The sequence below is a fragment of the Panthera onca genome, chromosome C2 (genome assembly GCF_046562875.1).
Source record: "Panthera onca isolate mPanOnc1 chromosome C2, mPanOnc1 haplotype 2, whole genome shotgun sequence".
NCBI classification, from domain to species: domain Eukaryota; kingdom Metazoa; phylum Chordata; class Mammalia; order Carnivora; family Felidae; genus Panthera; species Panthera onca.
Genome location: NC_138347.1, coordinates 3,135,760 through 3,163,536, shown reverse-complemented (window position 1 = coordinate 3,163,536; position 27,777 = coordinate 3,135,760). Strand labels below are relative to the sequence as shown.

The window sequence follows — 27,777 nt, the reverse complement described above, 5'->3', positions numbered from 1 at the left end:
GGGCTCCAAACAGGCCCATCCTTCCCTAGCCGCCTTTCTGCTGCTCCCCATCGTAGGTTCTTCTCCAGAAGAGCACTTTCCTCCACTTTTATCCACCCTGCTCTGGTCATTTGCCACGAGGGCTCACCCGCCTGGCTGGATCCTGTTTGATAAGATTTTCTTGCTGAGCCGTTTTAGAAGAAAGGTAAAGAAACACACATCTACTCCAATAGACCGTGAACGGATTCACCGAGGCGGCCAGGTGTTAATCAAAGGGAAGCTAGCGTCCACACTGGCCCCGGGCTAAGCATCCTACACCCGCTGCCCGCTCCTGACAACAACGCCCAGCGTCAGGCAGTTAAAAATCACGCGTGTGGGTTCCGTGTTTACAAAAGGTAGAGCACGGACCCTGGCGAGGCGAGGCGAGGCGCGGGCGCGGTCAGAGCTGTACCGTGGCCCCGGCAGGTCTGGGCTCCGAGGGGCTTCCTGACTTGGTCTTCCGGTCGCGCTCCCGAGCGGCCACGAAGTTCAGCAAGTCGATGGCAGTGACGACCCCGAACACCGTCTGCCTCTTACTGGACTTGCCGTTGCTGTGGTCTGCGGAGGAACAAGACAGCAGGTGTAAAGGGGTCTCCGCGTGGAGCCCGTTAGAGGCGGCCACACCCCGGAGGCCCACGCGGGCCCAACGCCATGTACGGTCTTCTGACACGAGGCGCCTGGGCGAAGCTGGCTTCTCCGCCCCGCGTCTGCCCGGCTGGACGCCCCAGGTCTCACTAAGCAAGCAATCCGAGCGTCCCCCTGGGCGCCCGATGCTTGAGTTTGGCAAGAAGTTCCAACGTCTCGTCTCCCACACCTGTGAACTACACCCCCGGCCTCTCTTCAAACCCCTGCCTTTCTCTCAGGCCTAAATGAACACCAGCCCCTTCCCACCACGCTGTGCAAAGCGCAGAGAGGGTTTTTGAGACGGTTAATTTTATGTGTCCGCTTGACGAAGTCACGGGGTGCCCAGATATTTAGTCAGACATCACTCTGGGTGTCTTTGGGTGAGACGTGATATTTGAGCACAGGGAGGAGAGAGAGGATCCTCCCTAATGTGGTGGGCCTCACCTAATCAGCCAAAGGCCCGAAAAGAACAAAAAGGCTGACTCTCTGAGTGAGAGAACATCGTTCCTGTCTTTGGACTCAGACTGAAACACTGGCTCTTGGGTCCTGAGCCTGCCCCCTCACCCTGCAGGGGACCCACCGGCCTGGTCACCCGGTTGGTCAGCCAACTCCTTATACCACAGCTCTTTCCCCACGTCCACATATCCTGGTGACGCTTTCCCCCCGAGAACCGTGACGGACGCACACAGGGCCAGGCCCCCCTTTTCCCAGCACCACACCTATGGCTGGCTGTCCCTCGTGCCTTTGAGGGCAGAGGTCCCTGCGAGGGGGGGGGGGGGGGGGCAGGGACCCAGCTGGCGTGCTTGGAGAACCTCGGGAGAGGAAGAGGCACCGGGACGGACAGACGGCCGCACACCTCCGCAGGCGACGGCGGCCTCTAGCGGCCTCTCCAGTCTGCCCTGCAGACCCTCCAGGAGAAACCCATCCAGAGCCCGGCGTGCAGGCTTTCTGGAAAAAGGGCCATGGGGTCTCCACTACGACCGCTCGCCTCTGCCAACACCGCAGGAGGCAGCCGGGGGAAATGCTGCCAGGCGGACTCTGAACTTGGGACTCTGGCCTTTTTTTGGTAGAAGTTCAAACGTGAGTCAACAGCCTAGGAGGAAGAACCCTCCCACTCGAGCCTGGGGCCTGGACGCCCTCCTCCGCCCTCGGCGGCTCCGACTGTGACCACAGAGCCATTTCCGGCGGGGGGGGGGGGGGGTTGTGGGGGGGGGCGTACATACCTGAGGGCCCCCCCACCACGCCCGTCAAGGCCAGGTCCCGCACTGTGGAGCCAAGGACGGGACGGGCATTAGACTCGGGGCAGACCGGGCCCCAAGACCAGCCCCAGCCGGGAGGGTGGGCACTCTGGGCCCCTCCCGATCCTCCTCGCTTCTCCAGCCCTCGTCCCCGCCCAGGACCGGACGCATCCCCCGGCCTGTGTGGACCCGCCAAAGAGGCCCGGAAGGGGCTTTGTGCGTGGCAGTTCAAAAGCCCTGTGGCCTCTCTGGCAGGGCCCACGGAGGGCTCCCGCCGAGATCCACAGTCACAGGCTGGTGGGGGCTGGAGGTCAGCACCCCCAACCCGCACCCCCCCCAACCTCCCGACACCCTCTGAGGGACGAGGGCCTCATTGCCCCACGGAGCTCCCGGCCCAGCCCGGCCCACAGCAGGCCCACTCACACTGGATCTGCTCGTGGACCACCAGGGCGAAGTGGTCCATTTCCAGGATGTGCGACAGCTTGCCCAGCGGGTCCGTCAGCCGGATCTGGAAGAAAAAGTGCGGTCGGTCAGCGCTCCCAGGACAGTCCCGCCAGGCCTCAAGCTGGCGGAGCCTGAGGGCCACTGCCTGCCAGGCCTGACGGTGAAAGGAGCAAAGCAAAGGCTGGGCATCGCTCCAGAACATTCTCCTCTAGTCTTCTGCCGATTCAGAAACCGAATGCAAGACGCAGAGGGCGACACAGTGCACATAAGACGCTCAGATGAACCATGAGTCCTTGGAGAGACACAGGACAGAGCCATTTAGAAAGGCTTCCCACAGTCTGACCCCAACTCTGACATTCTGGAAGAGGCAAAACTAATGAGAAGCTCAGGGAGGGGTGCCGGGGTGGCTGAGTCCGTTAAGCCTCCAACTTTGGCTTTCGGCTCAGGGCATGATCTCGCGGTGCATGAGTTCGAGCCCCGCGTCGGGATCTGTGCTGACAGCTCAGAGCCTGGAGCCTGCTTCGGATTCTGTGCCCCCCTCTCTCTCTGCCCCTCGCCCGCTCACACTATGTCTCTCTCAAAGGTAGACGTTAAAAAAAAAAAAAAAAAACTCAGGGAGATACGGGGGGGGGGGGGGGGTTTACACAGTATTGGTCTGTGGGATACTGGAACAGATACATTTGCCACAACCCCCGGGCGCGTGGAACGCACAGACAGACCCCTATGAAAACTAGCACTTATCGGGCACCTGCCCCAACAAACACCAGTGCAAGATGTGGTAACGATGGCGAGCTGTGTGGAGAAGGCAGACGTGGGTGCTTGCCCCACACCGCCCGCTCAAGACAAACTGTGAGAACAGTAAAAACAGGGGCCACCTTCTGAGGATCGAAACCCGTGCCTCACGAGAAGTGTGCTCCCACCAGGTGGGAAAGGGAGCGTGGGGGACACAAAATGGACGGAAGACCCAGGAGGGAAAATCAGGATGGGGGCGCTGGAGGAGCGGTCATGATCGGAGACCCTGGCCCTTGTGCGGGAGCGAGGCTGGCCCCCGGTGGCCCCCCGGCCACCAGGCCTGTCGCCCCGCTCGGTCCGTGGCTCGCCGCCCGCCGACCCGGCGCCCAGGTGTTCCCTCGCCCCCAACATCGCCAACGCCCGGCTCGGACCTCCGCCGAGACCAGAGATGGGCTTCGGGCACACCCCCAACGCCCTCTTGGCTGACCGCCTGGAACCCGGAAGTCACGGTGACCACACGTCCAGAGGGAAGAGGTCTGCTGTCAGCAAGAGGCCTGAAGGGCTCCTGTCTTTGTATCCACGTTCTTTGAGAAATCAGCGGATGATGCTGTTCAATGAGTTCAGCCTCCCCGGCCCTCGGGGGGCTGCTACCCTCATGCGTAGCACTCCCCAAGAGCAGACCCCATCCCCGCACCGGGAACGCAGGTTTGCGAGAAACGCAGGTGATGCCTCTACAAGTTGAACTCACCCGAGGCCATACTTCCATTTGAAAGATTTTCCTAGTTTTAAATGACCCGCAGAGAGAGGTGAACACGGTGAGGTGAGGCATTCGGAGAATGGAGGGAGCCTAGCCCCCGGCCCCCTCCGGCATCTACACGGGCTGGGGCTCTACCGCGGGACCTCCTTCCCACCTGCTCACACCGCAAGGTTCTCAGGTTAGTTATGGATGGGGCATCAGCAGCCCAGCCGCAGGGGTCACCTGGTGTAAGCCACGGCACTCGGCCATCTCTTTACGCTCCCGGGAAAGTCTGACCCAGAGAGCCCTCTGTCCCCCACGGCCTCCACTGCCATCAGCTCCCCGGGAGGGGTCACAGGGGCTGGCTGACCCTCTCTGGGGACACAGTGAGGGGAGTGTTCATCAGACGCGAGCTGGACAAGCCCTGGTCAGCCACACCGGAACCTAGCCCGGCGCCCTTCCTATTTGGACTCTGGTACTGGGGGCGGTTCCGTGGGAAAAGACCAGCGCTCACGGCTCAGGAGACCAGGGGAAGAGCCTCTGGGGGTGGGCCCGGGGGGGTCCAGCACGTCCACACCGGGCGCCAGTGCACGCTGAAGCGTTCACAGCAGCGCCGGTCCACGGAAGCCAGCTTCCGCCAAACGCTTTCCGTAGGCCACGCGCTGGATGTGGTCAAAAGGCCACGGGGGGTCACGAAGAATCAGGTGGTAAGGGAGCCACAGCGCACCCAGGTGGCCAGGCCCCCACGGGGCAGCAGGAAGGGCCAGCACCCGGCAGGGCGGCTGTGCCCAGATGTCGGGTCCCACCCGGGCTGTCTACTGCGGCCCCTGCGTTCTCAAGACAGGATCTGGAACGCGGAGGCTTGGAGCCCCTGCTGAAGGAAGACACCTGCCTCCACCCACACCCGCCCCTGGGAGCGCAGGGCAGAGGGGAGCAGGTGCACGGCGGCCCCCCACGCGGTTGGCTCCTCCAGCCCCGCCCGGCAGCTCAGCGGCGAGAACTGAAGTCCCTGCGCTGAGACCCAGAGGGGTCCCCGCCGAGGGCCTGGCTGCGCTCTGGGGGCGGAGGCGTGGCTGAAGGTGTGGCCTCTCAGGGAGGGAACAAGATACAGACTCGGGCGCCAGGCGGCGGCCACCGGCTCTGCCCGCTTGAAGACAGACCCACGGAGCGGAGCCCCCACCGGAGAGAAGGCTCCCCCGACCAGGCCAGCTCGTGGAAGGCCCCAGCGCGGGCCAGCGGCACTCGGGGCGGGAAGGGACCAGCGTGCACGACCCCGGGGGATGGGTCTCACCACACTACGCTGTGGGAAAGGCACACGAGTGGCACACGCTGTGTGCACGGGTCTGCAGAGCACATACCGCCTGCAGCGACGAGAGGGGCGTCGGCGGGGGCGGGGGGGGGCGGGGGAAGCCTTCCGGGTAAGGGATACGTGCGCTCATGACCATGGGGACAGCTTCACGGGTGCGTATTCATGTCAGAACCATCGAATGGGCCAGGTTGGACACGACCCCGTGTGGCAATTACGCCTCAGTAGAGGGAACAGCGGGAAGGGCGACCACGCTCGGCCCGGCTGGCCAGCCCCTCTCACGTGACACCGGGCTCAGTGACACCTCACGGAGCTTCCGCACAAGAAACACGCTCGTGCACTCGGTGCTCCCGGGTGTGACGGGGCCTGGGGCACAGAGGGTGAACGCATCGCGCGGGGGCAGTGGGGGCACCAGCTGCGGGAAGTGTCGAGGTTGGAGGAAGGACAGGGGACGAGGAGGAGGGGGTGACAGTCCAGGCCGGGCAGCGGCTCCCAGAGGGCCTAGCGGAAGGGGCCCTGCAGGGCCTGTGAGACAGGTGATGGCCGAAAGTGGAAGGAACACAGATTCCGGGGCCATGTCAGCTGCGTGGTGGGAAATTCCTCCCTGGCTCTAGACTCAGCCCCTCAAATACAACACGGCCAGCGGCCGCCTTCCCTCACCAAGTGCAGGACAAGCTGGTGGGGAGTCGGCGCCAGGGACCAGGGAGAGGGGACGCCCGACCGCACCACCTTGGGGCCTCTGCCCGGCCCATCGAGGGGCCGTGATCATGTAAGGACGCCCACGGGCCCCAACCAGCCCCGGCAACTCCCCAGAATGTTCTCGGCCTGCCGGACATTCTTAACGAACGTGCACAGAGAAGGCACAGGCCCAGCGTTGCAAAATGACCGTGCTGGCGGGCGCCCGGCTTGGCTGAGACGGCCTCGGGATGCTGACCCCCAGGTGAGCCCCCACCAGTGAGGGCCGCCTGCAGAGCAGGGGCAAACCCTTGGGTTTATGGGCTTGGGCGCAGCAGGGGCCCCGGCACCCTCTCACGGGGAGCACTGAGCCCCGCCTTCGAGGGCAGGCCTGGGTCTCGAGTGAAACAGAGCTCATACCTGTTTGAACTGCTTATAGAGGACTTTTCGAACTTGGTCTGACGGCTGAACCTTCCCAGCGAGCAGGGACGACAGCATGTTCCCCAGGGTCACCATCCCCAGGATCGCCCTGGGAAACAGGGGTCAGGGGTCAGTGCGGGCACCTCTCTTCCCTCCCAAGGACAGAACACGCCCACAGCCACCCTCTGCTCAGGCTGTGCTCCGTGGCCAGACGTGGAATCTCTCTCTGAGAATTCAACCAGGAAGTGCGGTGCCTACACGTGGGTATGGCAGTGACCGATGCCCGGCCCTGGGGGTGCCTGTCCAGTGCAGGGACACCACAAACCAGTGAGTCTCGGGCACCTCCATTCTGACCAGCATCGCGGGGAAACAGCTGGCAGCGTCCCAGGTGGTGGGCTCGGTTCTAGAATTGGGACGGTCTCGGGAGACTGCTGGCTGGCCACGGCCTTCCAATGCTGGCCACGAGCCACGGCACGGCCGGTCCTCTCCCGCCGCCCCCCACGCACGTGCCCAGAGTGCAGGGACGCCGCAGGAGGGGCCCTTGGGCCGTAAGAGCTAGCGTGGCGGGTGCGCATGGACAAGTCGTCCGACGGGCCAACCGCTGCCCCGCCCTGTCCGGGAGCTTGGGGCCCTGCGGCTCCGGGCAGAGCCCCGGGTTGGGGTGGCTGACACTGACCCTGATTCGTCGACCACGGGCACCTGGTCGAAGCCCTTCTCGCGGAGGATCTCGATGGTGTGCTCGCAGGTGACCGTGGGCAGCACCGTCAGCGGGGCCGACAGGCTCAGCTCCTGAACTCGCAGGTGCCACCACCTGGGGGGAGGGCGCCGGGCCGGCCGCGAACCGGGAGGCGGGAGGGGAAGACAAGTACACTCAGTACGAGGCTCAGCGCAGAGGGATGACGGCCGGCTGGGTGCGGGACGGAGCACAGGGGCCTGGACTTGGGAGCACGGTCTCCGCTCAGAGACACCCTTACCACGGCTTTGTCACGGTGAAGTCCTCCTCCTTCAGGAAGCCCTTCTGCATCATCCATCTGTCACTCAGGAACTTGGACCTACGGGCATCAAGAAACCGCTGGGGCCCGGTCGGTCCTGAGCGAGCCCAGCACCACTCGCGGGACACCGTGGCTCCAGCCGAGACCCCGAGCGGCCGGCGGGGACTGCAGGGTGAGGCCGGGGAGCCGGGCCTTGGGAGACCCCAGCAGGGAGCGCCGTGGGGGCACCTGGTCGACCCGCGAGCCTGGCCTGCATCGGCGGGGGTGCAGAGCACAGCGTCTGTCCCGGAGCCCAAGCCGGCAAGCCCGCTCCTGGCTCCGGGGCGGCCTCCCGGCCGAGGAACACAGGGCGCGCCTCGCCCCCAGGGGCTGAGGACACTGGCCCCGGCTCGGGGCTGCCTGCCTGGGACCCGGCCCAACCTGCCACCCGGTGACCAAGACACGCGGGAGGACGCGCTCGGTCCTTCGCATGACCGGTTCCGTCTACCGCTCACAGCTACCCCATCTCTCTGCCCCCCAACACCCGCCCCGTCTCCCTCCCGTTCACCCCACCTCCCGCGTACCCCCACCCTGTCCCCCGCCCCCCACCGGCCCTGTCTTTCCCCCCTCCCCCATCCCATCTCTCTCCCCACCACACCACCCTCTCTACCCCCTGCGGACCTGCCCTCTCACCTGCACCCCTGCTCCGTGTCTCCCTCACCCACCCGCCGCGTCTCCCACGGACCCGCCCTGCTTCTCACACCCTCCAGCGTGCACACGCTCACATGCCCACACAGCAGGCCCGTCGAGCTCACGGGGAGACGGGCAGCCCAGCTCAGGGCAACTTGGCGGTGGGAACCCTTGTGAACCCCCGCGCCCCTGGGAAGCCAACTCGGGGCACCCCCAGCACCCGGGCTATGGAGGGAATCGTGAGGGTTTGGCGGGCGGGGGCCAGGGGGGTCCTCCGCTCCCCGTCCCCCAGAAGCCTGCTGCGGAGCAACCTGGCGCACAGGCAGAGCCGGAGGCCCAGGGGCCACCGGCTGGACCTATGGCCCTCGGAGCTGGGCCACAACACACACGAACGCCCAGTGCCATCAGGCCGGAAGGGGCCGTGGGGCCACCGGCCAGACACTTCCCAGCAGGTCCTGAAGGGCTGTCTGAGCCCAGCCAGGGATCTCCTCAGTCAGAGGGTGGAGGCTGCAAGGGGGCGAGTGGGGGAGGGCAGCTCACAGGAGACGCGTGGGAGGGGCGACAGGGGCGGGAGGGGCGACAGGCGCGGGAGGGGCTGAAGTGGGCAAGGAACCCCCTCCAGGGGGCGCTCTGCCAGACGCACCGGCCGCCCTGAAGGTGCGCGGACTCATAAGCGTGTCTAGAGGACCCCAAGACAGGCTGAGACACAATGGGGAGCCCGACGGGGGGCCCGGGGGCCAGGCAGGTGCAGGCAGAGCTCACAGGGGTCCCGCAGACCCCCACCCTCCCGCCTCCTTGCTGTCTGATCTCCGGGGAGGCCGGGCAGCGAGAGCCCCCGGGGCGTGTGGGGCTCAGAAGGACAGAGAGACGCGGGCGGGGGACTCGGAAGGACAGAGACAGAGCCGCGGGCGGGGGAGGGCACGTCTTACATGTAGTTGCGCACCGAGTCCGGCAGAATCACCACGCAGCGCTGGCCCTCCTGCAGCTCCTGGGCGGCCTTCACGGCCACCGACATGGCGCTGCCGGCACTGCCACCTGCGGGGCGGGGGGGGGCGTGAGCACCTGCGTGTGAGCCTGGGGGGAGCCTGGGGAGCCACCCGCAGGGCCTGGCTCTGGGGGAGGACCCCGCTTCTCACTGCACCCGCACCACTCTGGCAGCACGGAGCTCCATGTCCGCCCAGGCTTGGTCGCTAAACCCTCCCCGAGGAAGCACAGACACCCCACAGCGAGCCGCGTGTCCTCTCGGCCCGTCAGTCCCTGGGGGCCTAAATCCAGCGCTTCCCTCGGGGGCCTTGGGGCTCCGAGCGGAGACAGCCAGTGGGGAGCGTGGTCCCATCTCCTTCTGACCCTGGAGGCCCGTGTCACACATGCCCCCCAGCCTCTCCAGGGCATTCCCGGCACCCTGTGCCAGCCCCAGACCCCAGGTGAGGGCTGGGCTTGACTGAAAACAAGCGTCCACAGGGCGCCTGGGTGGCTCAGTCGGTTAAGCGTGTCTGACTTTGGCTCAGGTCACCATCTCGAGGTCCGTGAGTTCGAGCCCCATGTCGGGCTGTGTGCTGACAGTTCGGGGCCTGGAGCCTGCTTGGGATTCTGTGTTTCCCTCTCTCTCTGCCCCTCCCCTGCTCATGCTCTGTCTAGCCCTCAAAAATAAAAATGAACATTAAAGAAGAAAACAAAAAAAAAACCAAGAGCCCTAAAAGCTTTGGCGTCACCCCCAAACCACTGACGGCATCGCCGGGACGCCTCTCAAGGTGGGGCCGGCAGGAGGCAGACGCCCACTCGTACCCGGACCCCACTGCCCACTTCGCCGGGAGCGCAGAGATGGCGGCTGTTTTCTTCTTCTGTTGAGCTACTGGGGGGTTGCTACGTCCCCAGGCCCCTCACAGCTCACACTCCTTCCCCTCTCGGATCTGCGGGCCACGCCTGTCCTCAGCGAGACAAAGCCTAAGGACCCCAGGGGCCCAGGAACACAGACCCGGAGCTCCAGCCATGTTCCGGAAGGGCACCTCTGCTGTGAGCATGACGGCCCTGCCGAGGGACAGACGGATGGACGGCACCTGACAGGCGCGGCCCGCGGCTTCAGAACGAGGGTGTCTTTTACACGTGGCCTGGAGGGGGGCAGGGGGCAAGTGCACCCCAGAGCCCGCCCGGCACTCACCGCACAGCAGCCCCTCCTGTGCAATCAGCATCCGGGCGAAGGCAAAGGCCTCCTCATCGTTGCTCTTGAACCACTTGTCCACCACCTGCAGACAGGACCCACACGGAAAGCTCTGGAGGGGCCCGGGCCCTTCCGTGGTGGGGGTGTGGCCACAGCCCACGCCTGCAGCCTCACAGGTGCGCCAGAGGCCATGACCCTCATCGGAACGTGGCCCGGCCCCACATCCGCGACTGGAGTCTCAGGGCTAAAACCCTAGAACTTTCTACCTCTCCTGGTCCAACACATTCTGCCCCTGGCATCGAAACTGTCCGCCAGCCCCCGCCGCACAGCTCTGTCCCCACAGGTCCACCCTAGACAACCCCCCCCACCCCGCCGACAGAATTACCCTCTAGGGTCCCGAAAGAGAGCCCTGTCCGGCTGGGGTCCTTATCGTTCACTTTGCTTCCCTGCCCTCACCACCCGCGCCCTCTCCCTCTGCCGGGGCCGGGCCCGTGCCCGTGCCCACGGCCGTCTCAGCGTCTCCGCCCACCAGGGCCCTGGCACACACTCGATACGGTGCCAAATGTCACCTGCCCTTGACGGCGAGGCCACGCTTCGCCCGCCTGCTCACGCAGCCCCCACTATTCCGCGGCCCCTCCGTTGGAAAACAGGCCAAGAGCGTTCGTACCCAGAGGGCTGGAACCGTGCCTGGGAGTGCCCTGGCCCTGCCTACCGTCCGGTCCAGCACCGTGGGGATGAAGTCGTAGCCGATCCCTTCCACCTCGTAGACCGTCTGCTCCGACTGGTTCAGCTCCTCGGGCTCTGCGAGGATGGAACCCTCGGGATCCACCCCGATGATCTAGAGGGGGCGGCATGAGGACCCAAGTTGGGCAACAGTCTCATCTGGCCGTGCCTGGCTTTTTATGGGGGTGGCCAATCCCACCCCTAGCAAGCACCCGGTGAAGACCTGCCCTGGGGTGTGGCCATGTCCCCAGGCCTCGGGCCCCAAGTGCTGGGGACATTACAAGGTACACATTCACCCGGGGTACTCCGAGGGGACGGCATGTGGCCGGGGGGGACAAGGTAGCTTCCCAGGGGAGAACCAGGTGAGCAGGGCGCCCCAGGAAAGCCCTGACTGCCCCTGTGGGGGCAGCCAGAGCCTTTGGGGATGGATGGCAGAGAAATGGCCGGAAGGAGAAAAGTGCTCAGGACCCCCAGTTGGAAGTTTCTACAAGCCCCTCCCCGGGTCCACGCTTAACTCCAAATCTAGATGTTCCCCCCCGCCAAGCACAGCACATGTGGGACGTGACCCTAAGAGCTTAGAGCTTCTGGAACGATCCTTGGAGGCCATCCAAGTCGACTGTCCCAACCCCCAGAGCATCGGGGCACCTAGGTCATGGGTCACTCCCAAGAAGAAGCAGACACACAAGGTACAAGGACAAGCTGTAAGCAGAAATGTCAGGACGGGGAACTTGCAGCTCTAAAGCAGAGGCCACCCTGGGGACCCAGGGCCCAGAAGCTCGATGGTCCCGCCTCCGACCGCAGATGGGGCCGCAGGTGAGAGAGGCGTGCACGTCCGGGCCCACCCGCCTCCGACACCCGTCTGCAGCCCCTGGCTCACTCACTTTGCACCCTGGGCATTTCTCCTTCAGCTTCCTGGCGACGCCCGTGATGGTGCCACCCGTGCCCGCCGAAGCCACCAGCATGTCCAACTTCCCTGATGGGAGAAGCTGTGTCAGGGGGCCACCCTCCGGCCACAGCTCAGCCGGCTCGCCACACTCGGCAGTAAGTAAAGACGCAACCAAAATGCACACTGGTTCTCAAGAAGTTCAGAGAGAAGCTGTTGTCACATTTCGACAGCCTCTCGTGACAGTTCTAGAGCTTTAAAGAAGCATCCGCAGCCACAGCGAGCCAGTGGGCTCTGCTTAGTCTTTGCTGGATGACACGTGGCCACCGCAGCCCCCATCTGGTGCGAAGCCGTGAAGGGCGTCTGGACGCACTGCCAGGACCCGCCGCGCGGTGGCTGCCGCGGGGACGGGGCCCGGGGAGGCCCTTCGCCGTGCCCGTCTTACACTGTCAGGCTTCAGGTAGGACTAAGTGAACTGAATTATAAAGCAAATAAATAAATCCCTCAGGCTCGGCCCGAAAGCCACTGGGCTCTCCGCCTGCCGCGTGGCCGGCCCAGGCATCCTGCAGACAAGTCGGTGCGGAGACCCGTGCCGAGGCAGAGGGCTGTTTTTGCCAAAGGAGAGAATTCTCACACGTAAAACCCGGGTGAGCACACCCTTGGACCCTTGCCGCCTGGCTCCTAGGCCTGGAACGAGGTCGCGTGTGGGCCGGTGCCAGCACCAGGTTCCAAGCGGCGAGGCCCATCGCCCGGCAACTTCTCCCTGAAACCTCTTCGGGAAACACCCCCTCCCCCCCACGGGCTTGGCTCTCAACGTGTGCAAAGGCTCCAGGGACGCTCATGTCCGCACGGGAAGTAAACCGACCCCCGGCACCACCATCCGGCTCGGGAGACGAGAAAACCCAAGTGTTGGATCCGGCGCTCGGACCGGGGCCTGATGCCGAGGGCTTTCGACGGCATGGAGCCCAGGGAGGGCTCCAGCACCAACCAGCCTGCCACGCTCTCGCTCCCCGCACGCGGGAGCTCCCACGGGTCTGGAAGGACCTACTGCCGGGCGCACGAGCAGAGCCGCGCAATACGTTTGGTGTTCCGGGCGACGCATAGGCAAAGTCCGAAAAGGGACACCCCTCTGGGGACATGCGCTGGAAAGCACTTCGCGGAGAGGGGACACTTGGGCTGGGTTCTGAAGGACGGACAGGAGTTTACCGAGGAGAGGTAAGTGACCCGTACGCTCCCGGGCAAGCAGGGATAGATGCCGTGAAGGCGGACAGAGGGGCGGGCCCGAAGACTCACCGTCACACTGCTGCAGGATCTCCTCGGCGGTGGCGTCGTAGTGAGCGAGGGGGTTGCTGGCGTTGCGGTACTGTGTGGAGAGACGGCGGAGGGGCCGAGTGGGCTCAGGAACGCCGAACGGGCAACAGCCCCGGGGCGTCAGGCCGACAGCTCGGGGCGAGCCGGAGCGGATCCCGGCGGATCGAGCCGGCGGCCAGCGGCACGGGTGGTTTTAGGAAGCTCGACCAGCGCAAGCCGTCGACTCGAGCCCTCCAGGAGGTGCGGTTTCTGAACTCACCCAGAGGGGAGACGGGTGAGGCCGAGAGCCCCGGGGAAAAGGTTTTCGTGCGTTTTACACCCGTACAACAGCTTCCGGGTGCACCGCCAAAGCCGTTGCGGCCCAGGCGCTGAGCGCAGCCGTCCAGAGCCGGCCCGGGAGGCGGGGGGGGCCAAAGGCTCGGCGGACCTGGCCGCCACCTGCCGGAGCGCCGGGCAGGCCGGGAGAGGCCGGCGACCGCGCGCCAGCCGCCTCTGCAGCCCCCGACCCCGACGGACGCCCCCCGGGGCGCCCCCGATGTGGGTCCACACCCCCGAGCGCACGCTCGCCCCCAGACCCCGGCCTCACCTGGTCCAGGATGTGAGAGTTGGGGATCTCGTTCCGTAGCCTCCAGGCCACCCCCACGTGGGACTCCGGGGAGTCAAACCTGGCCGTGGTGGGCGTCCTCACAATCTCGGCCCCCAGGGCCCGCAACACATCCACCTATGGAGGAGCACGGAGGCCCGCGTCTACCCCCGGGCCCGGTGCACGGGGCCGGGCCCCTCGGGACCACCCCTGCCCCCACCTTCTCCGTGCTCATCTTCTCCGGCATCACGATGACGCAGCGGTAACCCTTCACGGCGGCAGCCAGGGCCAGCCCGATCCCTGGGGACAGTGCACGGGGTGAGAGGGGGCCACGGCGCCCCACAGACCCCGCTCTGGGTGCCCACAGCCGGGAAGGCCCAGGGACAGGGCACTCAGATACCAAAAAGGCCCGAGGTCACCCCCTTCTGTCTCGAATGAGGGAGTCGGGGCAGAGGACGCCCGAGGTAGAAACGCAAAGGGGATGTGCCCCCTGAGAAGCGACGCAGGCGGGAAAACGTGGAACCCGGCGCCCCCGGCTTCCCCTGGGCACCGCCCTCCAAATGCACGCATTACGTGCTGCCCAAGCGAGTCGAGGGAGGAGGCCGGCCGGACAGGCCAGGGGACCCGCCCGGCCCGGCCCGGGACCCACCTGTGTTCCCGGACGTCGGCTCAATGATGGTGTCCCCGGGCTTCAGGGTCCCGGCCCGCTCGGCGTCCTCAATCATGCGCAGGCTGATACGGTCCTTCACGCTCCCGCCGGCGTTGAAGAACTCACACTTGGCCACTGGGAGCCAAGGACGAATCAGGACAGGAGGAGGCTCCCCCCACCGCCCCCTGGCTGATCCCCACGACCTCCTATTATGCGACGCGCCCAGCACGTGGGGACCGTAAACCACCCCCCTCCGTTCTCGCCCCCACCTGCGCCCGGAGCAGCGTGCTCGCCCATCGGGAAACTCCCCCCTGCCCAGCCACCCGCCGTCCAGCCCGAGTGGCAACCCCGAGCGAAGGAGAGAAGTGAGGAGCCCCCCGCTGGGTGGGTGGGCCAGGAAAAGCCCCCCTTGGGGCAGCACGGGCCGAGAGCGGCTAGCCGGACACGCAGCAGGGGGCCGGTGTGAGGCAGGGCGGCCCGCCCCGTCCAACTGGGGCCTGCCCAGCGCTCCACGCCTGCCTCCCATCAGCCTGCTCACCGGGAGAGGCCCTCGCCCAGCGACACGGGGCTCTGCGTGCGGGTGGCCCCCCTGCTCACCGAGGACAAGGCCGGACGTGGCTCCCTCGATTCCCACCGCCTCATAACGGACGGTCTATCCCCACAGAACCAGCTGAACACAGAGACACAGCTTCCTGCCCAGCCCACGGCCGAGACCCCGCATCACAAAGACGGACCCCGTTGTGACGTCTCCTCCTCCTCAGGTCTGGGGAGGGTCAAGCTCCTTCCTGGTTGGGTCCTGCCTTCCACGTTGGCCCAGAACACGCTCCCCGGGTCTCCACACTCTGTCTCCTCATTCGGGCCCTGACCAGAGCGGCCAGCTGTGCCCCGCCACCCCGGCACGTCCCCCTACCGTGCCTTCTTTCTGCTATTACCCGATTGGGTCCCGGACATTCATTAGCCGGCTCACTGCCTGGCCCCTCTTGCCCCCCAGAGGGCCCCAGGGGTCTATGCCCACAACCCTAGGCCCACCGAGCTGCTGCTGGGGCAGGCGCGGGACAGAGGGAGGCGGCCAGGTACTCACAGAGCTCGCACTTGAGGCCAAATTTCTTTCCGATCTTATTGATTCTCACCATGGGGGTGTCCCCGATCTTCTTCAGGATGTCTGGCAAGATTTGGGGGGATTTGGTCCTGAAACAGGGAAGTCCACGATCACTCAGACTTGGCACACCAGCACGCTGTTTTACATAAACCAAGAAACAAATCCAAGAACTGGCTTGGGTGAGGGATCCGAGGGGAATTTACACAAACCTACACGCAGGGTAAAAGGCCACAGGCACATTCCTGCTCACGTGTGCACACGTGACATGTGAGGACACCGGTGGGTGAGCCGATGGCAGAAACCCCGTCTGTGGTGTAGCTAACGGTGAGCCCCATCAAGGTTGTTTCCTGGGCAACAGGGGCCGGGGTCAGAGGGCAGCTTGGGGAAGGGACACGAGACCCCTCTGTATTATTTCTGCAACTTTTTATGTTAAATTATTTCCAAGTACAGGGGCGCCTGGGTGGCTCAGTCAGTTAAGCGTCCGACTTGGGCTCAGGTCATGATCTCACGGTTCGTGGGTTCGAGCCCCACGTCGGGCTCTGTGCTGACAGCTCGGAGCCTGGAGCCTGCTTTGGATTCTGTGTCTCCCTCTCTCTCTGCCCTACCCTGCTTGCTCTCTCTCTCTCTCAAAAACAAGTGAATGTTAAAAAAAAATTACTTCCAAGTACGGAAGCTGGAGTAGACAACATGACTTCAACAACAGCTCCTGCCTGGTGCATCCGTTCAGAAAGTCTTTTCTGTGGACCTTCACTTCCTTCCATCTCTCGGCACCCGACCCCTGGGATTCCTTGTCCTTCTTTTTTCCTTGATGAAAAAAGGAAAAAAGCTTTTCCTTGATGAAAAAAGCTCCTCCAGAGCTGAGCCCCCTCAGGCTGCCTGGCTGTCCACCAGGGATGGACAGTGGCCACAAGGGGTGCACCGGCCACCGGGCATCACTCAGAAAATGTCAGGCGCGGGTGACTGAAGCACCCTACTCGAAACAAAACAAAGACCTTGGGGAGTCACCGGTGCCCCTGGGGTCAAGGTCACCATGAACTCCCAGGTGGACGTCCAGGCTCAGTGTGGGATTCCTTATCGCCGACCGGCTGTCTCCCTTCGCATTCTAGCGACTGGCTTCCTCTCCCCGTTCTCCCACCTGGTGACAGGTGACAGTCGGGTGTGGACAGCCCGATGGTGTGTCAGCCACGACACAGGCGGTTCCCTCCTCACCCTCAGGGCCCGATGCCAACTGCATACCTTCTTCCTGTCCGTGCCAAGTACGTGCTCATCAAACACCCGCCCGGGGATGTGCAGCACAGACCTGGGTTTAGCTTCCTACGCCCTCGGATTTCTAATTTACATTCCGTGGCTCCCGAACTTTAGCGAGCCCTCTGCTCCAGGAACCCGGCAAGACCAGATTCCTGGCCTCAGGCCCAGCGCACCCAGCTCCCCAGGGGGGCCGGAGGCTGCGGTCCACCCTGGGGGCCCAAACAGGCCTCCGCTGGAACAAGCTGGAATCCAGCCTCCAACAGCAGCCTTCCAAGGAGCGGAAGGGACGCCCCCAGCCAGGCCGGGGGCAGCTCACAGCAGGCAGGGCGAAGGGAGAGCTTGGCGGGGGGCAAAAGCCCCAGAGAAGCTTGTCTGAGGTGATCAGGGTGGGAGCTGGGGAAAGAATTTACCAGGGTGGGGGGTGGGGGGGAGGGGCGGGGGGTGGGGAGCAACCCCACAGCATCTTACAGTAAACCTCACCCCCTCCCCGCCGCTCCCACCCTGGCCCTCCTTCTAAGCCCTCCCACATCCGAACCATTTCAAATCCCCTTTCCCAGCTCTCCCTGCGCTGGCCCAGGGCACCTATCCGGATGCTGGGCCGAGGCACCCTGTCCTCGTCTCATCACACCTGTGCCATCGGCACCAGGCTCCCTGAACACCACGAGGCCGCCTCGGTCTTGCGTCCTCCCGGCAGGTGAGCCCCAACACCCGCACGACTGTGTGCCTCGACCGAACCAGTTGTGGAGGGGACGGCGACCCCTTAAGGGTTTTCAGGCGGTCACGAGGCCAGCAGGGGAGCGGCAGGGGTGACGCTGCTTTACAACCCGGTTCAAATGGCATCCTTTCTGCCCAGGCCTCCCGCGTGACAGGCTCAGGGGCCCGCAGGAACCTGGTCCCTCGTGGCTGCCCCAGCCTCACACAGGCCTTTCGCCCGCTGCTCGGCTGGGTTTTGGCAGCGAGGGCCCGTCGCCTCCTGAGCTCTCGGTGCTCAGACACATTTAATGCTTGGGGATTCTGGATTTGTAAGTTTTTCATTTCTACCAGCCCCAGTGAGGCCTGCACCTCCCTACCGCCCCTGAGTTCTGATTTTAAATCCCATAATCAGGGGTGTCTGGGTGGCTCAGCCGGTTAAGCGTCCGACTCTTGATTGCGGCTCAGGTCATGATCTCGTGGTTTGTGGGATCGAGCCCCGCATCGGACTCCAGGCTGACAGCAAGAAGCCTGCTTGGGATTCTCTCCGTCCCTCTCTCTCTCTGCCCCTTTCTCCCTCTCCCCAGCTTGTGCACATGCTCTCTCTCCTAAAATAATAATAATAATAATAATAATAATAATAATAATAATAATAAATCATAAACCGGCACTCACAAGACAGTGTGGTGATGAGGGGAGTCAGTGGCCGGCCTGCCCAGCTGCCAGGAACACTTGCTTGGGGCATCGGGACGGATCCACAGGCGCTCCTTGGCTTCCTTGTCCCCCGGAGGTCCCTTCTCCAGGCTCCCTTTCCCTAGGTGTGCCCCTGAGAGGTGGGGGCACCCTGCGGACCCCGTTTCTGCTTGGGGTGTCTCGGAAGGCATGCTGGGATCTGGCAAAGGGAGGGGGAGAGACTTGGTTCAGGCCATTTCTAAACACCTGCCGAGGACTCTGCTTTGCTGCTGGGGACCTGGGCAATCCTGCTCACAGGGTCCCTCTGCAGGGGCAGGGCAGGGGGCGGAGCGTCCACACATTCAAACAGCACAAGGACAAGCACAAAAATGTCGGGGCCAGCTGCTGTGGCCACGGTGTGGCGGTTCCTCGAAAGGTTAAACAGAACCACCACGGGAGCCAGCATGGCGCTCCTAGGCATATATCCAAAGAGCTGGAGACATCTGTGCACCACGTTCACAGCCACACGACTCACAAGAGGCAAAACGTGGAAACACACCAGACATCTGTCACAGATGCAGGATACACAAAACGTGGCACAGCCATACGACGGAATATTACTTGGCCATAAAAAAGTAATAAAGTTTTCAAATTTTCTCAATACGTGAGCATGTACAAAAAAAAAAAGTTCCCACGTAGAGGTGATGGGTATGTTGTTTACCTGACAGTGGGGAATCTTTGCACAACGTAGACGTGAAATGAAAACAGCAAGTTGTAAAAAGGGCTTCTGTTGTGAGTATCACACATAAGGACAACTCCATTAAAAACAAAAACAAAAACGGGGCCCCTGGGTGGCTCAGTCGGTTAAGCGTCCAACTTGGGCTCAGGTCATGATCTCGTGGTTCGTGGGTTCGAGCCCCGCGTCGGGCTCTGTGCTGGCAGCTCGGATTCTGTGTCTCCCTCTCTCTCTGCCCCTCCCCTGCTCATGCTCTGTCTCTATTTCTCAATAATAAACGTTAAAAATTTTTTTTTATATAAAAATTTTTTCTGACAAATACAACACAGTATGGTAAATGGATTTTCTCTCCCTTACGATTTTCCTAACACACTTTTCTCCAGCTTATTGTGAAAGTACAGCATAAATGCATGCTGTATACAAAACAAGTGTTCACTGACCATTTACATTATCAGTAAGGCTTCCGGGCAATAGTGAGCTATTCAATTTGGGGGGAGTCAAAAGTGACATATGGATTTTTGACTGCGTGGGGTCGGCACCCCTAACCCCCACACTGCTCGAGGGTCGACTATATATATGGCTTTTGTTACCTCAAAGTTGTTTTGAAAAGACTACGTTTATACGATGGATATCAGAAATGGAGAGAATGATGTATTTACCCTAAAAAAAAAAAGGAATGATGTTTTGATACACGCTACGAGGTGAGGGGGCCTCGGACACATTGCGCTTTGTGAACAAACCACACGAAGGGAAAACCCTGTACGGCTGCACCTGCGGGAAAGAGGAGCCTACGATCTGCAGATTCACAGAGGAAACTCACCAGGTAGGACAGAGGTTATGAGGCGTCGCTGGTGAACGGGGAGGAGTTTTGGTTTGACCTGATGAACGTTTTGCATACAGATCCTGGTGATGGTTGCACAACCTGTGAATGTACTTAATGCTACGGAATTGTGCCCTTGTGAGTGTGTAGAACCATAAAGAGGACGTCACAAAAACTTTCTCATGAATTTAAGCACCTCGGTGGCTCAGTGGGTTACGTATCCGACTTGGGCTCAGGTCATGATCACGCAGTTTGTGAGTTCGAGCCTCTGTGCTGACAATGTGGAGCCTGCTTGGGATTCTCTCTCTCTCTCTCTCTCTCTCTCTCTCTCTGCCCCTCCCCTGCTTGTGCTCACTCTCACTCTCAAAATAAATGAACTTAAAAATTAAACAGTTTAAAAAAATAAATAAAAATCACACATAACCTTAAAACAGATAAGACAAGTTGACGGAAGGAAGGACAGACGGACGGACGGATGGGGACCAGCTCAATCAGAGGCGAGGCCTCACTGGGCTGGACGCCTGCCTCGCCCCTTTGGGGTGACAACCAACAGGCTCCACCCTCATCTTCGGGAAGACTGGGACTGAACTCAGCCTGTCTTCTGCCCCCTTCTCCCACCTCCACAGCGACCAGGACGACAGAGCCCGGCTCCAACACGGCCACCCCTCCACAGACTGACGACCGACAAGTGCCCACAAGAGACGGTACAACTCCACAAACGAGGCATACCCTCCAAGGAATCCCGGAAGAGCTCAAGGGGGTTAGGGGAAACTGAGGGAACCTGAGTTCAGCAGGGACTTCAGCTAACAGCTGCGTTCACGAACGGTAACAAAGACCTACTAATGCAACAGGCTTGGCTACTCAGGGAAAGTGTTAGGAAGCAGGCATATGGAACTCGTCTTCCCAATTTTTCCTAAAACTAAAACAGTTCTAAAAAAAAAAGGGGGGGGGTGCTCTGGGGCACCTGGGTGGCTCAGTCAGTTGAGCGTCTGACTGATTTCGGTCTAGGTCATAATCCCAGGGTGGTGGGATTGAGCCCACAGAGATCGGGCTCTGTGCTGAGCCTGCTTAAGATTCTCTCTCTGTCCCTCTCCCTGCCTGCACTCTCAAGAGAAGAAAGAACAAAAGAAAAAAATCTCTGGAATCCTGCGGGTCTGGGAAGTCCCTCCCGGAAGGTCACGGTAGGGGAGGTGATGTGGCTCAGGATGGCCCACAGCCCCTCTGGGAAGCAGGCGGACCCCAGATCGCAGCCACACGCCTCCTGTGCTCCCCAAGACCTTCGTGAGGCAGTTTTGCTGTGAAAAGGTGAGTGGCCGAGCAGACTGGGCTGAAGGTGTAAAGGGCTCCTCACATGGAGGTTGTAAATCCAGAGTTTCGGGGCGTTCCCTTGCTGACCTTCTCCTCCAGGGCACGCAGAACCAGGCTGGTTATCAGCAAAGGCAGAGGCAGCCCCAGCTGGGTCCATTTCCCCCAGTGCAGGTGGCCCGATGCAGCCCAGTGCCCAGCGGCTGGCCACATTCGCCCAGGCCGGAGCCTGCGAACAGGGAGTTAGAAACCTGGGGACACTCTGCAAGTCACGTCCTTTGGAAATTCACCAGGCCGGTGGGGCTGGCCCCTTTCCAGAGAAGCCAGCCTCCCAGCTGTCCTGCCCAACGGCCTTAGAGCGGTGGTTCTTTCAAGCCTTGGGATCACCGGCTTCTTTCGGAAGCTTCAAGTCTTCCCTGAGGCCACTCGAGGATGCCCCCCTCCCCTTCTCTAACTTTAGGACCCCCGCCCTTAAGGAGACCAGCACCTTTTCCCGCTCAGGCGGTAATTCTTCCACCGTGCAAGAACCGCCCCCCCTGCCCGGGTCACAGACCCTCCCCCCCATCGGAGGGAGGCAGCCCCGCAGCGCTCTGGCCGGGCAGGCACGCCGCCCGCCGCAGGACCGGCCAGAATCGCTAACCGTTCGCGGAAGCGGCCTCTAAGGACGCGGGCAGCCCCGCGCCTCCTTCTCTGCGACTTGCCTAGCCTGGCATAGCCTCCGGCGAGGTAAGGAGCCGCTGGGTACAAAGATCGAAGCCGACCGAGTCTCCGCGGACCCCAAAAGCCCTGGGCCAGGCGCTCGCTTGGCAACCGGTCCGAACCCGCGGGTTCCCACTCGCGAGACGCAGCTCGCGCCCCGCGGGCCAAGCACGCGCGTCCCGGGGAGGCGGGCTCACCTGGCGCCGCCCTGCCGGTTCCCGCTCCACCTGAAACCCCGTCTTAAAGCGCAAGACCCTCCTGGGGTCACGACGCCCCCAAGGGCATCGTGCACCCTGCAGACACACGCACCAGCTGGCCCCAGTGTGGGGGGCGGGGATGGTCAGGCTCAAGGGTGCGAATGGTAGTAAACTCCTGTTTTAAAAGTGTGAGTTTTCAGCTGGCCTATCGAGATTCTACAGTAGATTTGGAGGCCGGCCGGGAGGCGCAGTTCGGGACAAACACCCCCAAGTAATCCTGGCGAAGCTGAAACTTTTGCGTTCCCGCCCCTCCACCGCCCTCCCCGCCCCCCCCCCTCCCCAGCTCAACCATCCGCCTCCCCTAGGGTCCGGGGAAGTGGGGGTCGCCGGGCATCCGAGTATGTGCCCAGGGCACGACCTCCGTGTGCTCTGCGCCCCTCCCCCCACGGGCACCCACCTCACGTGCCGTCCGCGCAACTACATGAATATTTACTCCCACCTCATATAGTTGACGGAAAAGAGCAGTTTGCGAAACAGCCGTTTCCCCTCCAAAATACATCGAAAAATCAACGATCGCACCCCGGCTCCCGCCCCCCCGCCCCCTCCGCTCCACAGCCGCGGGGGGTGCGGGGGGAGGCCCGGGGCCACGTGGGCGCTGAATCCCCGGCCTCAAAACCTGGACGCGCGGGGGGCGCGGGACGCCGGCCCTGCTCCGCCGCGCGCAGGTGCAGATGATGCAAGTCCGGCGGAGGGGTGGGTGCGACCCGGGGCCCGCCGGAGGCGGTCGACCACAGCCCGACCCCGCCGCCCAGGGGTGGGGCGGTTCCCGGCCCGGCGGGCGCTCACCTGGACGGAGACGCGGGAAAGAGCGGCGGGCTGCGCGCGTGCGGGCGCCGCGACCTGCGACCCCGACAGCTGCTACTCGGAGCCGCAACCCCGGAGCTGCGGGGCCTGCGGGACCCGGCTGCCGACAGTGCGCGCAGGCGATTGGCCGAGAGGCGGGGGCGGGGGGCCGGCGCCCGGCCAATCCCGAGTGCCGCCCGCCGCCGCGCTTGTCCCCGCCCCCATCCCACCCGTCCCCACCCCCGTGCTCGCTGCCCTGGCGCGGGCTGGGGACGCCCTCCTCCCGCGCTGCCCCTCCCCCACTCCACTCTCCACCCTCCACCCTCCACCCTCCACCCTCCACCCTCCACCCTCCACCCCCGCGCTAGCTGTCTTGGCTTGGGCTGGGGACTCCGGACCTCCCGCGCTGCCCCTCCCCCACCCTCCACCCTCCACCCCCCACCCTCCACCCCCCACCCCCGCGCTAGCTGCCCGGCGCGCGCGGGCTGGGGACCCCGGACCTGCCGCGCTGCCCCTCCCTCATCCCACCCAACTCCACCCCCCACCCCGCCCCCCACCCCCACCCCGCGCTAGCTGTCCCGGCGTGGCGTGCGCGGGCTGGGGACCCCGCACCTCCCGTGCTGCCCGCCCTCCATCATCCCCACCCCCACCTCCACTCACCGCCCAACTCCTCGCTCACTGCCTGGCTTCAGGTCAGGGCCTCCACCCTCTCCCCCCCCCCCCCCCCGCCCCCGCCCGCACCCCGCACTCCCCCACCCCCACTCCCCACCCAACTCCGTCCAACTCCCCGGCCTCAGGTCTGGGTTCCCGTGTCCCCCAACTCCTGGCCCCCACTGCCCTACCGCGGGCCTGGGACCAGCTCCCACTCCCCTTTGATGCATCCGCTGGCCCTCTGCCCTCCTCTCCCCCTGCGCCCCAAGGACCCCCCACCAGGATCGCGGACTCCAGGGGTGCGGACGCTCTGTGCTTGATGTCCCGATTCTGTTTTACTTGGTTAACTGCTAGCCCTGCGGGAGTGTAGTGAATATTTGTTGATGACTTGTACAGTGTGCCCGCTGGAGCGGGGAAGGGCTTGTAGGACCGTGAGGATGACCCTCCACAAACGTCCCACCTGCCAACCTTCCCCCACCCCCACGCCAGCCCTGGTCCCCACTGCCTCAGGTCAGGGGACCCAGCATGCACCCAGTACCCTGGCTCTGGGTTCCCCACGACGGGGTTTCCCGGGATTTACTTCCTGTCCCCCATTGTGCAGGTGCCCCCTAGACACAGTGCTCACCTTCCCACACCCCCTCTGCGGAGCCTGGCCACAGCTCCCACAAGACTGGGAAAGAACCAGAGCTCGCCTGAGACCTGACACTCAGCCAGAAGTCACAAAAGCCGCTTAGAAACACAGGTGTTGCACAGGCCACTCCCCCCACTCCCCAAATCCAGGAGCTGGAGGCTGCTGGCCAGCAGGGCACCCTGGGGCCACCGGGAGGGCCACAGTCATCAGTATTTCAAACTTGCGTGCTCCTGGCTTTTAAAGAGCCTAGAGGACCCTGGGGCAGACCCTTGTGCTTCTCCCCGCCTGTAGTGACTGTGACTGACAGGTCACAACCGTGTTACCAGGTGTGGACAGATGTGGAACCATCAGTGGCTCTGCCCAGCACCTTGCGGGTTCGCTTCATCCAGCAATGATTTGGCCATCCCCGGCCACAGGCGGGCCTTTGTGCCAGGCTCTGGAAAAAACGGAAACTCCAATAGGGCCTCTGTCCCTGGAGCGTTTCTGTTCTAGGGGAGGGGGCTCAACGAGACATCATTTTGTGATAGGATTTCCACTAGTGAGAACAAATATGAAGACAGATAAAGACGGGAACAGGAGCTAGCATTAGGTCAGGGGGTCGAGTCTCTCTGGACAGGTGACATTTGACCTGAGGAGCCACATCTTATTCTCAAGGAGGAATGTTCTGGGCTGAAAACCACCACTGCAAATGCCTGGGGCAGGAACAAGTCAGGGGTGAGAAAAACTGGAGGAAAGGGCAGTGGCCAGAGCAAGGGACAGGAGTGGCCAGAGGGTGGAAGGGGAGGCGGAGTCCCAGGGCTTGCAGGCCGGCCAGGATGGAACTTCCTGCTGGAACTTCCTGCCTCGTGCTGCAGGGCCCTCGGAAGGTTTCAAACTAGGGAGTTTTTGATCATGCTCTGAATTATTTTATCTTGGCATAATTTCTGACTGTCATAAAAGTGCCAAGAAGAATTCCCAGATACTCGCCCAGATTTCCAAACATTAAACTTTTACTAATGCCTGCAATCTGTAACTATGATCTTATTTGGAAATAGGCTCTCTGAGTATATAACCAACTTAAGAGGTCGTACTGGATAAGGAGAAGGGGCCGTGCTAAATCCAATATGACCCGTGTCCTTGTAAGAAGAGAGAAATTTGGGCACATTCACAGACAGAAGGCTCTGTGAAGACAGAGGCAGAGATTAAAGTCATTCTGGCACAAGATGAGGGACCGCGCAGCTCCCAGGAGCTGAAGGCCGCAGGAAGGACCCTCCCCCAGAGCCTGCAGAGAGAGCGTGGGCTTTCGGGCACCTTGATTTCAGACTTCTAGCCTCCAGGAGTGAGAGACAAGAAATTTGTGTTGTTTTAAGCCATCTGAGTTTGTGGTAATTTGCTATGAGGTCCAAGTACTAAAAATTTTGGGGGGTGGGCGCCTGGGTGGCTCAGTCGGTTGAGCGTCCGACTTCAGCTCAGGTCATGATCTTGCATTTCGTGGGTTCGAGCCCTGCGACGGGCTCTGTGCTGACAGATTGGAGCCTGGAGCCTGCTTTGGATTCTATGTCTCCCTCTCTCTGCCCCTTCCCTGCTCATTCTCTCTCTTTCTCTCTCTCAAAGAATAAATATTAAAAAGTTAATTAAAATTTTTTTTTAATTTTGACATAATTTTAGACTGTCAGAAAAGTGGCAAGAATATTCCCAGACGCCCTTCATTCAGATTTTCAAAATTTTAACTTTTTTAAAAAAAATTTATTTTTAAATAATCTCTATACCCAACATGGGGCTTGAACTCACGACCCCAAGATTAAGCGTCGGAAGAGTCTGACTTGATTTTGGCTCGGGTCATGATCTCATGGTTCGTGAGGTGGAGCCCTACATCGGGCTCTGCGCTGACGGCAGGGGGTCTGCTTGGGATTCTCTCTCTTCCTCTCTCTCTGCCCCTCCCCCGCCAATAAATAAACTTAAAAAAAAAAAAAAAAAGAGTTGCCCACTCTACCAACTGAGCCAGTCGGGTGCCCCCAAATATTAAACTTTTATTGTATTTTCTTCATACTTATGTCTCTGTCCCTGTCTGTCTATAATATGAATCTAAGTCTGTACCACTTATCCACCATCTAACTGTCTGGTTTTTCTGAATGGTTAAGATTAAGCTGCAGACAGTTTCCCGTTACCCCTGGCGACTTCAGTGTCTATTTCTGAAAAACAAAGAACTGTTTTCCATAACCATAGGACAACTGCCAAAATCAAGACGTGAAGCTAAAACTGCTTTAAAAAAATTGTCTTTTTAGAATGTTGAGTGTTTTTTTTTTTAATGTTTATTTTTGAGAGAGAGAGAGTGAAGGCAGGGGAGGGGCGGGGTGGGGGGGACAGAGGATCAGAAGCAGGCTCTGTGCTGATAGCAGTAAGCCCGAGGTGGGGCCTGAACTCACGAACCACAAGATCATGACCTGAGCCGAAGTTGGATGCTCAACCGACGACTGAACCACCCAGGCACCCCTAAAAAAATTAAGTCTTTAAAAAACAACCAAACCAACCAACCAAACAAAAACCACAAAACAAAAACCAAAAAAAAACTTACCATTGATACAAATCCATGACCTAATCAGCAGACCTCACTCAGTTTGCCTGTCACAGCAAAATCCCGGACCTCGCCGCACCCAGTGGCCGTGCCCTAGAGCCATTTGTTGGACTGAGACGTGGGTGTCTTTGAAGTGTGCAGGCCAGACGTTTTATAGAACGTCCCTGGTTCGTGAGACGTTGTTTCCTCAGGATTGGCCCCAGTGGGGGTTGGGGGGGGGGGTGCCTCCTGCTGGAAGGCGCTGGAGTGACAAGAGCGAGTGATGTGAGTGACATGACTGACGGAGTGGGTGCCTGCGTGTCCCATCTGGCCACGTGCACTTCGCCTTCTCCACTGTAAACGAATGGTTTTTCCCCTTCACAACTAGTAAGAATCCCTGCGGAGATAATTTGGAAACACCCGGTAAACTTCTCAAACTCGCACTCTCTGATTTAAGCTTCCCTGCATAGTCTGCCTGAATCGGTTTCTATGAAAATGGTTGCCAAGGGGCAGTTCTAACCCCTGACTCTTCCTGCGTCTGTCGTGTGGCATTCCACTACGGCATATCATGTGCCTGTTCATGCATTTGTTCCAGTTTGGATTCACGGACCCTTTTTTTTTTTTTTTTTAAGCGTCCATTCTACCACTGCAAGTGCACAGCCAATCGTTTTTAGTACCCAAGCACTAATATTTGGCGTTCAGAGCCATACAGCCGCCCCCACAATTCAGTTTTCGCATTTGTGTCACTCCAGAGAGACCCTGTGCCCCTCCCTGGCTGCTGCTCCCCTGGCACCCGCCTGGCAGCCCCAGGTTGAGCCACCGACTGGGTGGCTACTGTGGTGGGAAATGGTGGTGGGCTCAGGAAGCCTCGCCTTGTCACACAGGCTACTCGTCTTTCACTATCATTGCTTTGATGCTGAAATGGCCCCAGATCAGGAATCAAGCTGGACCCTGTGTCTTTTCGTTTCCCCGTTGTGCCTTTCATCGCCTCTATTTTCTGTCCCACGAGGCGTTTCGGGCCCATGATGAGTCTTCGCCCCAGCCCTGGGATCGGACATTTCTCCAGGGGCTCCTTTTGCAGGCTGAACAGTACCCTCCCCAAATTCTTCTGCTGAGGTCCCAACCCCCGTACCTAAGAACGTAACTGTGTTTGCAGGTAGTCTTTAACAAGGTGACGAAGCAAAAATGAGGCCATTAGGGGGACTAACCTTTGGCCAGGCTCCTCTGGGCCTCCTCTCCACTAGCCCCCCGCCCCCTGGCTTGGGCCTGCCTAGCCAGGTTTTAGCAGGAATCTGCTAAGTCAGTTTATAGACAGACACCTCCCCTCCCCGCAGGTAATCACTCTCAGCACTTGATCCGGTGCCTCGGCCACCCCCACCCCGACCCCCGCGTGCAAGTCCTTGGTCTGCCTCCAGCAAGAATCTCCCCAGCCCTGATGCCCCAGCACTGACACCCCCTGTTCCCTGGCTGTCAGCCCCCAGCCGTCCTTGTA

General features: G+C 61.6%; 1 protein-coding gene across 4 annotated transcripts; it reads right to left on the bottom strand.

Annotated features, from left to right (window-relative positions):
- Positions 1–199: 199 nt before the first annotated feature.
- CBS (cystathionine beta-synthase) lies at positions 200–26,330 on the bottom strand. Of its 4 annotated transcripts, XM_078452720.2 has the most exons (18): positions 22,474–22,735; positions 20,822–20,960; positions 17,874–18,090; positions 15,243–15,349; positions 14,162–14,296; positions 13,733–13,812; positions 13,516–13,650; positions 12,912–12,981; positions 11,617–11,708; positions 10,725–10,850; positions 10,013–10,097; positions 8,784–8,889; positions 7,168–7,245; positions 6,870–7,004; positions 6,194–6,302; positions 2,304–2,388; positions 1,866–1,907; positions 200–576 (listed from the first exon to the last, which is right to left on the bottom strand). In XM_078452720.2, the coding sequence occupies exons 2-18, from the start codon at positions 20,889–20,891 to the stop codon at positions 419–421; spliced, it is 1,830 nt and encodes a 609-aa protein (XP_078308846.1). In that variant the 5' UTR covers positions 20,892–20,960; positions 22,474–22,735; the 3' UTR covers positions 200–418. The 4 variants fall into 4 exon arrangements, with proteins under 4 accessions (XP_078308846.1, XP_078308848.1, XP_078308847.1 ...); XM_078452722.2 differs by lacking the exons at positions 20,822–20,960; positions 22,474–22,735 and adding an exon at positions 26,307–26,330; XM_078452721.2 differs by lacking the exon at positions 20,822–20,960.
- Between the last annotated feature and the right edge of the window lie 1,447 nt (positions 26,331–27,777).

What these genes read in the sequence shown, in the direction of transcription:
- CBS (XM_078452720.2), bottom strand. Translation starts at nt 20,891, where the DNA reads ATGGACCCAGCTGGGGCTGCCTCTGCCTTTGCTGATAACCAGCCTGGT. An exon ending in CCTCATCACCACACTGTCTT is followed by an intron (nt 15,350 to 17,873) that starts GTGAGTGCCGGT and finishes TCCCTGTTTCAG; the next exon opens with GACCAAATCCCCCCAAATCT. An exon ending in TGGCCTCAAGTGCGAGCTCT is followed by an intron (nt 14,297 to 15,242) that starts GTGAGTACCTGG and finishes CTTGGCTCCCAG; the next exon opens with TGGCCAAGTGTGAGTTCTTC.